The 13,518-nt window shown below is 28.1% G+C and overlaps 3 protein-coding genes across 6 annotated transcripts in view; 2 read left to right on the top strand and 1 right to left on the bottom strand.

Annotated features, from left to right (window-relative positions):
* Positions 1-137: 137 nt before the first annotated feature.
* LOC143342706 (chitin synthase chs-2) lies at positions 138-4,531 on the top strand. The gene is made up of 13 exons (XM_076766850.1): positions 138-285; positions 376-650; positions 785-995; positions 1,241-1,488; positions 1,594-1,786; positions 1,968-2,122; positions 2,252-2,551; positions 2,708-2,898; positions 3,015-3,324; positions 3,404-3,580; positions 3,671-3,838; positions 3,916-4,150; positions 4,317-4,531. The coding sequence occupies exons 1-13, from the start codon at positions 153-155 to the stop codon at positions 4,529-4,531; spliced, it is 2,811 nt and encodes a 936-aa protein (XP_076622965.1). The 5' UTR covers positions 138-152.
* A 2,040-nt stretch (positions 4,532-6,571) lies between these two features.
* On the top strand, positions 6,572-9,275 carry Tango2 (transport and golgi organization 2). 2 transcript variants are annotated; one of them, XM_076766175.1, is made up of 5 exons: positions 6,572-6,754; positions 6,822-7,069; positions 7,446-7,695; positions 8,058-8,276; positions 8,901-9,275. In XM_076766175.1, the coding sequence occupies exons 2-5, from the start codon at positions 6,928-6,930 to the stop codon at positions 9,112-9,114; spliced, it is 825 nt and encodes a 274-aa protein (XP_076622290.1). In that variant the 5' UTR covers positions 6,572-6,754; positions 6,822-6,927; the 3' UTR covers positions 9,115-9,275. The 2 variants fall into 2 exon arrangements, with proteins under 2 accessions (XP_076622290.1, XP_076622208.1); XM_076766093.1 differs by having other exon boundaries at positions 6,573-7,069.
* The window catches only part of Fancd2, an 83,502-nt gene continuing 79,252 nt past the window's right edge, over positions 9,269-13,518 (bottom strand). For all 3 annotated transcript variants that reach the window (XM_076763797.1, XM_076763611.1, XM_076763706.1), the window contains 12 exons: positions 13,089-13,449; positions 12,535-12,968; positions 12,320-12,411; positions 12,055-12,229; positions 11,715-11,972; positions 11,309-11,642; positions 10,895-11,210; positions 10,614-10,820; positions 10,194-10,491; positions 9,907-10,124; positions 9,575-9,783; positions 9,269-9,467 (listed from right to left, as the gene is read on the bottom strand). In XM_076763797.1, coding sequence (XP_076619912.1) covers positions 9,342-9,467; positions 9,575-9,783; positions 9,907-10,124; positions 10,194-10,491; positions 10,614-10,820; positions 10,895-11,210; positions 11,309-11,642; positions 11,715-11,972; positions 12,055-12,229; positions 12,320-12,411; positions 12,535-12,968; positions 13,089-13,449 — 3,028 coding nt within the window. In that variant the 3' untranslated portion in view covers positions 9,269-9,341. The remainder of the gene's footprint in view (positions 9,468-9,574; positions 9,784-9,906; positions 10,125-10,193; positions 10,492-10,613; positions 10,821-10,894; positions 11,211-11,308; positions 11,643-11,714; positions 11,973-12,054; positions 12,230-12,319; positions 12,412-12,534; positions 12,969-13,088; positions 13,450-13,518) is intronic.

The following is a 13,518-nucleotide window of genomic DNA, read 5'->3' as shown; positions in this document are numbered from 1 at the left end:
CATTAATTACTACTTTTAAAATAAAAACTCCTTTTTAGATTGATAGCTTAAATGAAATGCAAAGTTCGAACAGCTTTTATTCTCTATATTCAAATGAAAGTATAATAAATAAAAAAAGTATCTGTGTCACTCAAATTTATGCATGCGCGACTATGTGGCATGAAACCAAAGAAGAAATGAATGAATTGATTGGAAGTATATTACGGCTAGATAAAGATCAATGTGCTATGAAAGTTATACAAAAATACTACAAAATTTCTATTAAAGATTATTATGAACTTGAAAGTAAGTAATATTTACAATTAAAATTATTTAAATTTATTTATTTTGGTAATAAGTTAATAGTGAAGAAATATAATTCAACGATTATTTCAGCACATATATTATTTGACGATGCATTTTGCTGTAAATATGGTTGTTCTGAAATTTGTGACCACAATGAAAATGAAACACAGATAAATCAGTATGTAGCAACATTTATGGAAACCATGCAAGAAAAGATACAAACTTCTGGTATATGTTTGTCACCACCAATAAAATGCCCGACACCTTATGGCGGTCAACTGGTTTGGACTTTACCAGGGAAGACACGTTTGATAGTGCACCTTAAAGACAAAAATAAAATAAGACACAGGAAACGGTGGAGTCAGGTACATTTTATGACATATGTATTAAGCAAAATAAGAAAGTTATGTTTCTATAAACACAATCCGATTGCATTATTACTAATATTTAAAGTATGAACAATATTTTCTATTCTATGTTTGTTATTAAATTATTTTAGGTCATGTACATGTATTATCTTCTTGGATATCGCTTAATGAGTTCATCAATGGATATTGAGCATAAGGAATTAACAGCAGAAAATACTTACATCTTAACGTTAGATGGTGATATCGATTTTCATCCAAAAGCTGTTAAAGCATTAATAAACTTAATGAAAAAAGATAAAGAATTAAGTGCAGTCTGTGGACGAATACATCCAGTGGGAAGCGGTACTTCTGTATTCTACACTATGTTCAGTTTAAATATCTAAACACAATTATTTCCCTGAAATATGTCCCATTTAATATCATGTAAGTTTCATCTGAAATATTTTCTTGTATTTTTAATATTTAAAGAAATAATTGTGTGTAGACATTTAAGGCGGACATACTGTACAAAAGCATGACACAATTATTCAAAAATGAATAAATTAACGCATTTTGAACATGTTAGAGATATATATTTTTGTACATAGGTCCGATGATTTGGTTCCAGAAATTTGAATATGCGCTAGGTCATTGGCTTCAAAAATCAACAGAACACGTAATAGGTTCTGTCCTCTGCAGTCCAGGTTGTTTCTCTCTTTTCAGAGCAAAGGCTTTGATGCAGCATAATATTATAGCAAAATATGCAACTACACCGACTGAGCCCAGACATTATATTCAGTACGATCAAGGAGAAGATCGATGGCTTTGTACATTACTCTTGCAAATTGGTTGTAAAGTAAGAATATTTAAACTATAAAGTTTAATTGATGATTCTTTATCATTCAATTTGTATTTTTGTAAAATTTCTTTCGTTTAACTTTTCTTTACTTTACTCAATTAGATACAATATTGTGCAGCTGGTGATGCTTACACACATGCTCCAGAATCATTCAAAGATTTCTACATTCAACGCCGTCGATGGATTCCATCAACTGTTGCTAATATCTTTGATTTATTGAGTACATCAAAGGAAACTAGGAAAGTAAATAATAATATTTCGTTGTTCTACATAATGTATCAGTGGATTTTATTAGGTAGTTAACTTTAAATAATTAAACAAAATTATAATATTTATAATAAATACAAAGTATAAATACTAGTATAATTGTATATACAATACCTTCTGTTTCAGAAGTAACTGTCTTAATTATTTTTAACGTAAAATAAAAATATGTATTGTATATCTATATCTAAATGTTAAGTATTATCTTGCAGGTAGTACTATCATTGGACCATCTTTCATCTATTTAATGATGGCTAGTGCATTTGTTATCTCTTTCCAAATAGATCAATGGTCAAGTTTTTGGTATCATTTAATTCCAATTATTATCTTTCTTATAATTTGTTTCCTTTGTGAGGAACAAATTCAGGTAATTGCTTACAATAAAACAATGTATACAAATATTTTGTTTTATAAGTTTAACAAAAGTATAAAGCAGATAATTATTTTTAAATTAACAATGGAATTATATATTAATTATGTATTAATATTTTCACAGCTCATAGCAGCTGAAATTATCACTGTCATATATGCCTTGGTAATGATAATTGTTCTAGTTGGAATAATAATTGAAATAGCAACAGAAGGATCGTTTGCACCCAATACTCTTCTTTTTTACATTACATTCAGTCAATTTATACTGACAGGTCTTATGCATCCTCAGGAATTTTCATGCCTGAGTACTGGAATCGTTTACTATGCTACTGTACCATCAATGTATATGTTACTTATTATTTTCTCTATCTTTAATGTTCATAATGTTACATGGGGTACAAGAGAGACTAAAGAACAAATTAAGGTAGTTTTATAAAACCACATTATATATATACAAATAAAATAAACTAAGCATAATGGAAATTATATACAATAAATTTATACGTATTACATGCTATTTCATTACATTATTTACTTTCTGCATACTTGTAATTTGAACAATATACATTTTTTGTTATAGATATCAGAAAAACAATTTACAAAAACAAATAAATCACAGCACGATGAAAAATCTAAGTGGACAAAATTTTCATTGGCCAATTTATTCAAGTGTGATTTTTGTACGAACAAAAATTCAGAAGACGAGACATATTTAAACTCTATTTATAATTCTTTAAACGAAATAAACATTCGTTTAGAAAGAATGGAAAGGTATTAAATTAAGAATGCAGATATAACATAAAATATAAATCACATACTAATTTTGAATTTTATATGGGTTAATTTTATTATGAACTAATCATTCAAATTTGTAATAATTACAGAAGTAGCAGTATATCAAAAGATATTGTAGAAGAAAAAAATGATAAAGAAAATAAAACATATAGTAAACAAACTGAATTGCGAATTACTGAAGATGATTTGTATGAAGGTACAGATTCGGAAAGTGAAATTTCAGAACAAACATCTAGTACATTTTATAAAGGATTTTCGAATTATTTGATCAATCCTAATTGGCTCCAAGATAAACATATGCAAACTGGAAAAGTAGATTTTCTTTCTACCTCGGAGGAGGAATTTTGGAAACAACTTATTGAAAAATATTTACATCCGATTGAAAAGGATGTAGAAAAACAAGTATGATTGTTTCGATAATACATTTTTTTAATTCAAAAATTGAAACTAAAATTTTTACAAACGTGAAATTTTTTTGTAGAGAAATATTGGAAAAGGATTGATAAATATACGTAACGAATGTCTCTTGAAGTTTTTTACATTAAATATTATATTCGTAGTAGCAATTTTTTTGTTGCAACTTAATAAGGACATCTTGCACATTCAGTGGCCTTTTGCTATTTTATACAATATTACTTGTATACAGGACAGGGAGGAAGTAAGTATTATTAATCTCAATATGAAATATTATATCAACATTACTTTAAAGGTTTATTAATATTAATATAAATTATATAACTTTTTTTAGGTACATATATCCAAGCAGTACTTGCATTTGGAACCAGTTGGATGTCTCTTTATTGTTGCATATGTTCTTATTCTATGCATGCAGTTCTTGGCAATGTTAATTCACCGATTCGATACATTTACTCATATCATTGCTAATGTGAAATTAAAACTACCTTTTTGTGACAAAGTAATATTATACGTAGAATTACTTTCATCGCAGAATTTATAAAAATATAAATTTATAAAAATATATTCAATTTTTAGGTGGAATATTCATCAAACGATTTAATTACTAATAAACATGCAAATAAAATAGTTCAAGGATTACAAAGTGCAATAGAAAATGATACAACAAATATTTTAAAGAACAATATAATGGCATATCCAGAAAAACAGAAAACAATTCGAGAGCTAGTAGAGGAGACTTGGAATGTTCCAAGGATGCCTACTAATCTTGAAGCACTCTTTCATAAGAAACTAAGAGAACCTCATACATCTGGTATTTATTTATAATTTAATATCATATCCAATCATAATTTACAATTCCTATACATTACATTTATATTATATTAGTTCATTACACTGCATTAATAATGAAACATAGCTAATGAATAATGCTTACATTAAAAAAAAAACAATATTTTATGTTAAATATATTGTTGCAGGTTTTTCTAAGATAATATCTTCACGTGTATCAAAAGATGTAATAGAAGCATTTGAGACCCGTCGTTCTAAGATTATAGCAGAATGCAAAAAATCTCAGCATAATAGTAATGAAAAGAATGAAACATCAAATCTTAGTTCCAAAGAGAGTAATACCAAAGCAACAACGAACCATGAATATGATAATCCAACATTTTTGGAAGACAACACTGAATAATTTTAATTACTCATGTATTTCTTAGATTTATTTATAGTAACTATTTACTTTAGTGGCTTTACTCTAAATTTGTTTATTTTTTTTTCGAACTTTTTGCAAAGGCTGTATCTAATATTCATAAAGAAATGTAATAAAATCTACATTTCTTTTCAATGCTGAAATATAGTCTTTTTTGAAAAATTCCCTAAAAATAAACAGATTTAGGGCAAAGCCATTAAAGTAAATATTTACCATATTTACCTTATATACTGTATTTGTTGTCAAATTAAACTGAAGTCCATTTGATTGTACACATTTTTCTAACCTTGTCACTCCGTTTACTAGGTAACTTGATATCAAATGAAAATTAAAAATTGATTAATTTTTATAATCTGTAATTGAATAATCGGTTATTTTGTTAAGTAAGTGATCCATTATATTACTTTTGTTTAATTTTAACGTCATATTCGGAATTTAGCACTGTCAGGAAACATATATTTGGAGGTGCGACGCTAAAGCAGTGTGGCCGGTGGCACCACTTCCATAGCGTTTAACGGAATGGTGGGGAAAGCAGACATATCCTACCACACGAGTCACATGTTACGCCAGGTCAGCACTTCATGGAACTTCGAGAAATCGATAAAGAACGTGAACGGAAGCCTTTCCTTCTTGCTCTTGAACAGCTGAAATCCGTCCTCGCGTCAATGGCATACAAATTCGAATCTCGACTGCCCAGGCATTTTTACGTTTCGAGCTACATAGGCACATACATATGTATAAGCAAAGTCCATAATAAAAGAAAAATTTATTCGTAAATACACGTTTTAAGTCCCCTTGATCTTGTTTTAACTGTTGAAAAAAAAGAAATTATTTTTATTATTCCTATGAATGAACATATGTATACAGGGTGTTCGCCGAACACTGTTCGGCCTCCCCTGGGAAAAATTTTAATGGGAGATTCTAGAGGCCAAAATAAGGTGAAAATCAAGAATATCAATTTCTTGATTGAGGCTTCACTAAAAAGTAATTAACAAATTAAATTAAAAAATTTCAAATAGTTCCGGAAAAATTATTTTTGGTTACAGGGGCCAATTATAAGCATTTTTGGCGAATAGACATATCCCTGAAATCTTACCCATTTTCGAGAAAAAAATTTTTCAAATCGTTTTAAAAAAAATTATTTTTGGTTGCAAGAGTCGATTACAATCATTTTTTGTCATTACACATACCCCCGAAATCCTACACATTTTCGAGAAAAAAATTCCTTACCGAAAATATAATTTCTGACCAGAAATGTCTGCCCGAATTTTCATGCGAATCTTTAAAACGTCATAACTTCTAAACGGATTGGACGATTTTAATGTTTAAAAAAACAAACTACGCGTATTTTGATGGAGAATATGTACAAATTGCAAAAATATTCGAAAAGTTGGTTCTTGACCCCGCAAAATGAGAAAAACCCCATAAAAATGGTCCAATTTTCAAACAGCCAGTACTCCTACAATAGTGAATATATTTCAATGAAACTTTTTTCTGAAGTAGAGCTCATGGGTACCTACAAAAAAGTATTACACAACTTTTCTGTAGGGCGTCAAATGAAATTGCTAAAAATCAAAAACGAATTTTTAAGAAAAATCGACAGGGGGTAGGTGCCTAAATTTTTCGACGAAAAAAAAATTTTTCAAATCGTTCTAAAAAAATTATTTTCAGTTGCGAGGGTCAATTACAATAATTTTTGGTGAATAGACCTACCCCCGAAATCCTACCCAATTTCTAGAAAAAAATTCAGTGCGGGCGGAACTTTAAACGTTAATAACTTTTTAACGAAGTCTCCATCAACAAATTAGTATTCTTGATGTTCGTCTTAGTTTTACCTCTAGAATCTCCCATTAAAATTTTTCCCAGGGTTGGCCGAACACCCTGTAAGATATGACGGCTTTCCCCACCACTCTGTTAAACACTAAGGAAGTTCGTCGTTACTAATGTCGACGTCGATGCACTCAATTATGTAAGATCTGGCCACACTGCTCGACATTCAATTATGCCAAATTTGGCCATACTGGTTGCTCAACATAAACTAATTCGACACTGTTGTAGTGTCGAGCGAATCTATAGATGAACATGATAGTCAAGACAAGTGGTTTGCTTATCACAGCAGTTTGTAGTTTCGCCACTGGATTTTTATTTAGATAACTTTTAAGTAAATTTGGGAGTAATAAATCAAGAAATAAACCAACTACTAAAGTACACATACTTGCTAAGTCGATCGGCCCAGACAGACCAATGGAAAAACTGATACACAGATTTCCAGAGAATCCTCGTCGAGGTCATGTGGTTGAACACATCACCTGATATTTCAAGTCGAATGCTCAAAGAACAGTATAATAATATATGGAATCTAATGAGTTGCATCAATAATGTGTATACTATTTATTTATCGCAATCTTGATGCTGATTCCGAGTCTTACCGATTAATTTTGGCTGCAAATCGTGATGAATACTTTAAACGTCCTGCATTACTAGCTCATTATTGGAAAAATCATCCAGAATGTTTGGGAGGTATGTTAAAAATTATTTGTTAATAAATATAAATCTAGTGGTTTCTAATCAATTTCTTATAAAATACTGAATATAATTTATTTTATGCATTATTAGATGTCTTTTTAAAATTATAAGTACTCCATTAATTGAAAAACAAAGATATTGTTTTATGGAAAAAAAAATATTACATTTTCATAGATAGCAATTTCTGTTATTACATTTGACAACATAAAGTATACCATAGAAATCAGAATTAAGATAACTATTAAAATATATAATTAATTGAAATTCACGTATATGATATAACAACTACTGTAACGTTGTATTATGCTTTTTATAAATATTTTTAATAAATTTTACATGTAAAATAAAAAAGTAATTTGTCATTTGACAGGTACTGATATGGAACCTGGTAAAGAAGGTGGAACCTGGATAGCTCTGTCAATAACAGGAAAGGCTGGAGCTATTTTAAATTTATCTAATGAAGAAGATTCAACTGACATTCCAAAAAAGGGGCGAGGTTTTTTAATACCTAATTTTATAACTTCAAATGATTCTGCAATTTCATACTTAGAGAAATTACATAAAGAAAATCAAAATGAACAACCATATAATCCATATCTTTTGATTTTAATTGATTTACAGTATGTAAATAATTTCTAATAATCTTTAGTAATATGAAATAGTTTTAATAGGAACAATTTAAAATATATTTTGTTTATTAACCCCTTGTACTATTTTCACGAGTCTGACTCATGATGGAAATTTTAGGCCAAACTTGAATATCACGAATCGAACTCGTAAATATCGATATTTCCTCGATCGACATATCGTGTTTCAAGTTTCGATCATTCAGGCATATGGGTTTGGCACGGCTTTTTCCGTATTTCAGCGTAGTGCAAGGGGTTAAAACATTGTTTTATTAAGAATTATTGAGTTTTGAAAAGAATTTTATTATAATTCTTTTAATTGATAAATAAATAATTACTTATATTTATTTATTTAGCAATGCAAATATTGAATACCTTAGTAGTTCTACAAAATCAACAGGACCTTCTTCAAGTCAGGATGCTGTACTAGGGTTTAGTAATAGTGGCCTCAATGTACCTTACAAGAAGGTTGATGGAGGAAAAGAAAAATTCAAAAATATTGTTAATAATGTTAAAGTATCAGAGCAAGCAGATCTAATTGAAAAGCTTCTAAAATTTTTAAAGTCAAAAGAAAAGTATGATGCATTATATGAAAATTTATGAATTCTAAATCAATGATATTTTTCCATGGGGCGCGTACACGTAAATTTTATGGCAAAATTGGTTATATACTTTTTTTTTTATCAGTCGACCCTTCTTTTACTTGTATACTAGCATAAACTTTGTTCTACATGATAAACTAAATTATTAAATAGTTTCATCAACAGCTGTTATTGTGAGCTTACTGCAACAAACAACTAATTGTTTCATACGTAAATTCTAATGTTCAAATAAATATTGTAGAAAAATTAAAATCGCTAATTGAAAATTCACGTAGAAACTTAAGTACTAATTATTATACCAGCATATCGATTGGATCCCTCAAGAGAAGTAAGAAACATCTCACCAAAATTTCTACCCCATAAAAAAAAGTGGACGAATTATTAATTTTGTTTAACTTCGATAAAATTATTTACGATTAACTAATGTATTCATTGACCATATATAATTATTTCTTACAGTTCTAATATGCTAAATTATAAAATACTTATAATTGTAAAAATTACGATACGCGCCTCTTTATATTGAAGTATTACATGCATCTATTGGAAGATTATTAATGCAAGTTGTTTATTTTATAATATTTCAAATATTCATAGATATCTACCGGATCCAGAATTAAAAAAACGATCTCCTACAATGTACGAAAAATTAAGTTCTATTTTTGTATCTGGCAGTGAATACTGTACACGAACTCATTCTATACTGCTAGTTAATGGAAGTGGTGAGATGACATTTATCGAAGAAACGCTTATGCCGGATTTAACGTGGAAGCGCCAGATATTCAATAACATCTTAAGAAAAAATAAGTAGATGTTATGAAAATAAACACAATATTTGTGCGTCTAGTGTCATATTAGTTACATTATAAATTAAAATATTTACAATAATTGAAATGTATACGTTTTTGAAAATAACCTATGTAAATACTAAAAAATATAAGTTTTAAATAAATAATTTTATCATTATAAAAAGTGTATTTTTAATTTAGAAATATGTATTTAGTTTAATTGTTTCTTTTTAATTATCAATAAAAAAAATTATGATGAGTCATCATCTTCAACAAGATCATCATCTGAATCACTCTCTAATATATCCGATGCTACGTTAGCTAAATCATCAGTAATATCAGAATTCGGTAAAGTACTTCCTTCTGACGATACACTCTAGAATTATTAGTACAAACATCAAATACAATTTAAATTAAGTATAAAAATATTACATATTTTGTAGAAATATATGTTGAATAATTTAAAAAGTATAATTAACAAACCTGTGAGAGGATTTCTTGACCTTCTAAATTTTTATTAAGAAGGTTACCCATCCAAAAGGCAGCAGGGCTATTATTAAGTACCAACATTCCTTTTACACTATAAAGTAATCTTTCTAGTACAGACTTGGCAGCAGGAATGTGTTTTGTTAATGTAAGATCTTTCTTTTCTGCACTATCGCAACATATTGTGTGTAAATATCGTGTGCCTCCTAAAATATGCGTTATATCTATTTTATATATTTGTAGTACATTAACATATATAAATTCTATTATGTTAGTAATTTTACTGCATTTCAGTACTCCATTTTTATTATATGAAATAAGATTTATACCTTGCATCATTTTCAATATTTTGGTAACATCATCCGTTTGATACTTTAAGTTGTACTCAAGAATTGGCATTCCAAAGTTTAAAAAATATTTCAATAACATGGGCATATGTTTCATAAAAATCAATATATTATTTTTTGTAGTTAAAGTTTTAGATATTTGAACTAATTTTTGAACATTAGCTGCAACTTCGAACCATAATTCTATTCTTTTTGGATCTCTAAAAAACAATTAACTATTTAAAATAATTAATCAATGCAAAGCAATTTAAATAACAGAAGATACATACCTGTTAATTAACGGTAGTGCTACTTTCACACCATTGATTAGACCATCAAATATTTTCTTAAATAAGAAATGGAAGTTATTTCTTTTTATCGAAGGTATTCTACTTAAACAGTCTTGAGGTTTCACTAACTTCGAAGTTTCATCTGGAAGCCATTCCAAAATTTGTGTTGCTGTGTTTAATGGTAATGGTTCGTTATCAATCCAACTATTTAATAATCCAATTACTGCTATTTTATACTGAGGACTAAATTGTTTGTCTTCTGGCCATTGAAGACTTAAAAATCCAAATGCCATTTTCGCTAAAAAATGTATTAGTATTACTTGCACGTGTGACTTAAGTATTTTAATTCGTGTAATATTTAAATACGTTAACCATAAAATCAGTACTTATCTGTTACGAATTGTATATAATATTGCTTACCATATTTTTCTTTATTTTCCTTCGTATAAGATTCAGAATGCTTCATTAATGATTGACACATATTAATTAATGTAATAGCTAATGATATTTGCGTAGCAATATCTGATAAAGACTCAAAATATTTACATGATTCTGTAACAAGTTCTTTGCAAGATCGCAACATACCATTGTTTTTATCTACTTGACATGCTAAAGTTCGTAAACCATCTAAAAAAAGATTCAAAAGTTATTACAGTTGTAGAAGTTTGTATGGACTAATATAAAGTCAGACTATTGTATACCTCGTAATAACAGATTGTAAGTGACACTTTCAAATCCTTTCCAGTTAAATATTTTTGTTAGGAGACATAATAATAATCTGGCAGCTTCTTTATTTTGATCATCACTACTCTCTCTCAAAGTGTCCACAATATCTCCTAATTTTGAACAAATTTTAGGTAATAACTCAATTAAGTCTCTTACAAAATTTTCACTATTATCATGCTCAAAAATTCCCAGGAGTTCTTTTATAATGAAACATACTTGTTTCACAGATATACTATGATCTATAGATTGTATTGAATTTAATTCTGGTTTTATATCCAACAGATGTATTATCTATAAAAATAGTTTCAATTAAAAGATTATAATCACGAGTACATTTTTTAAATATATTCTAACTACAGATATATTACTAAAGATAAATATATTCATACCGTTGCATCCAATCTTCTAAAATACATTGGATTTTTAGAACAAATTAAAGAACCTAATTCCCAGCTTGTAATTTCACTTAAATTAACAGATTTGTCTTCAGATCCTTTTTTTCTTTTTTTACCTTTCTTTCCAACTTTTTTCTCAATTTTTATAAATTGTGGTACTGGAAAATGGTGGAAGTAACATGGAGATGGTTGATATTTTGTATCACATAAAGAAAACAATGTACTCAATTCGGTTTGTAAATATATCAAATTGTCAAGTCGCTTTACTACTTGCTTTCGTAATAAGCTATCTTTTTGCATAACAAAACCATTAATTACTTCTCGAAACCTGAAATTTATTATTTATTAATTTAAAAAAATTACATTGTACTTTCGTTTTCCAATTCAATTTTTAACTTACCAATTAATACAACATATTATTAAGTCCATAATTGAATTTTCAGCTATGTCAAAATTTTGTGGCATTAATATTGCACATCCTAAGAGAGAATCTATGGCATTTAAATTTCCATTTTTACTAAGTCTTGCGCAACAAGTTCTGAGAAGTTTAAATAAAATTGGTACAATAGCACCATATTTTTTATTTTCAAACGTTAAAACACAATTTTGTGGTTCATCTTCTGCTCTGTTCAACCCAAATTTAGCTTCTAACTCTCCACTAAATATAGTGTTAAATATTATAAAGTATCAACATAGTTGAACATGCCAAATATAAGTAAAAGTTACAAAATACTGTATACCTATAACAGAGTTTCTCAATCATATTTGTGTTAATAAATTCTTCTTCGATGTAATTTGAAAGTTTCGTTATAAACTCTATATCAGTTTCTTGAGTTTGAGAAATGATACTTGTTAATTGATCATAAAATAATGCTTGTGATCTTGGGCAATTCTTGACATTGTTCAGTGCTGTCTCTATGAAACCAAAGTGTATGTAAATGCATAAATACAAAGTTTTATAATTTTTTGTATGTATTATATAATTAAATCCTTCGCAATACGTACTAAATAAGTTATAAGCTGTATTAGAAGTTTCAGCTTTCTTCATTAAATGTTTTATTGCCATAACTGCTCCCAAGACACCTTTACATTTTATTCTAAAATACATAAATAAAACCATTTAAAATTTGCTTGCAATTTTTACAATTTTTTATTGTAAATATATGCAATATCGATTTAGTTTTTCTAATTTAATCTTTTAACACTTAATTAATACATACAGTGGTTTGAAGTTAGACAACTGTTTCTGAAGAAGTATGAAGAGGTCATCCCGTAAAGCATCGGATATAGAACTGGAATTTATGCATAAATTTTGCAATAAATCGTTTAATGTGCCAACTTCTTCTAAACCCAAATTATCCATCTTTTCAAGTAAAATGCGAAGATGATTACAATGCGGTGCTAAACATTGTCTCTCTTCTTCTGTTGTTACCATTTTACAAAGAAATGCTAAAGCATTTTTCACTGTTTGATCATTATCGCCCATAAGAAATATGATTCTTTCTAAAATTTCACGCTGTTTAAATACATTTTCTTTATGACATATGAACTGCAAGCGAAACCAATCAATAGCAAAGTCAATAAATACACGTTCATCTGATTTTAGCAAATTACTTGATAATTGTAATGCTGCAGGCTGTAACTCCTGTATGACCTGAAATAAATTGTAAGAGCAAACAAATAACAATTACGTGTAAAACAAATTATTTCAATTTATTTTTAAAAGGATTTTAGAATAATATTTCACATTATTTTAAGTCTATACTATACAAACCTGTTTATAGTCGTTATATAATGAACTAAATAAACTTGCTCTATAAAAACCAGATCGTATGTGTTGTTTAAATATGGTTTCAACATTTTTCCTTTTTATCTCTGTTATTGAAAATATAAGAAGCAAAAGAATGACATCTAATGGTTTTGGATCTTGGGTAATATCTTTTATAACTGTAATTGTTGTATTTACTATATTTTTGGAAAGAAGCATATTCATTTTTAAGGCATTAACTATATTCAACTGATTTTGATAACATTCCACAACTTTTTCTCCAATAAGAGGTTGTATGTCAATATTACGTAGTACTGTTAAGGTTTTTTTGAAAATATCCATATTTGAACAGTCTTCTAAAACAAATCTACGAGAAGTTAATCGTTGTTAATACTAAAAAATGAATTAAATGTTATATATAACTTAATTATATATA

The sequence above is a fragment of the Colletes latitarsis genome, chromosome 1 (genome assembly GCF_051014445.1).
Source record: "Colletes latitarsis isolate SP2378_abdomen chromosome 1, iyColLati1, whole genome shotgun sequence".
Taxonomy (NCBI): Eukaryota; Metazoa; Arthropoda; class Insecta; order Hymenoptera; family Colletidae; genus Colletes; species Colletes latitarsis.
The sequence above is the reverse complement of the archived record's forward strand: the minus strand, read 5'-3'. Positions and strand labels throughout refer to the sequence as shown.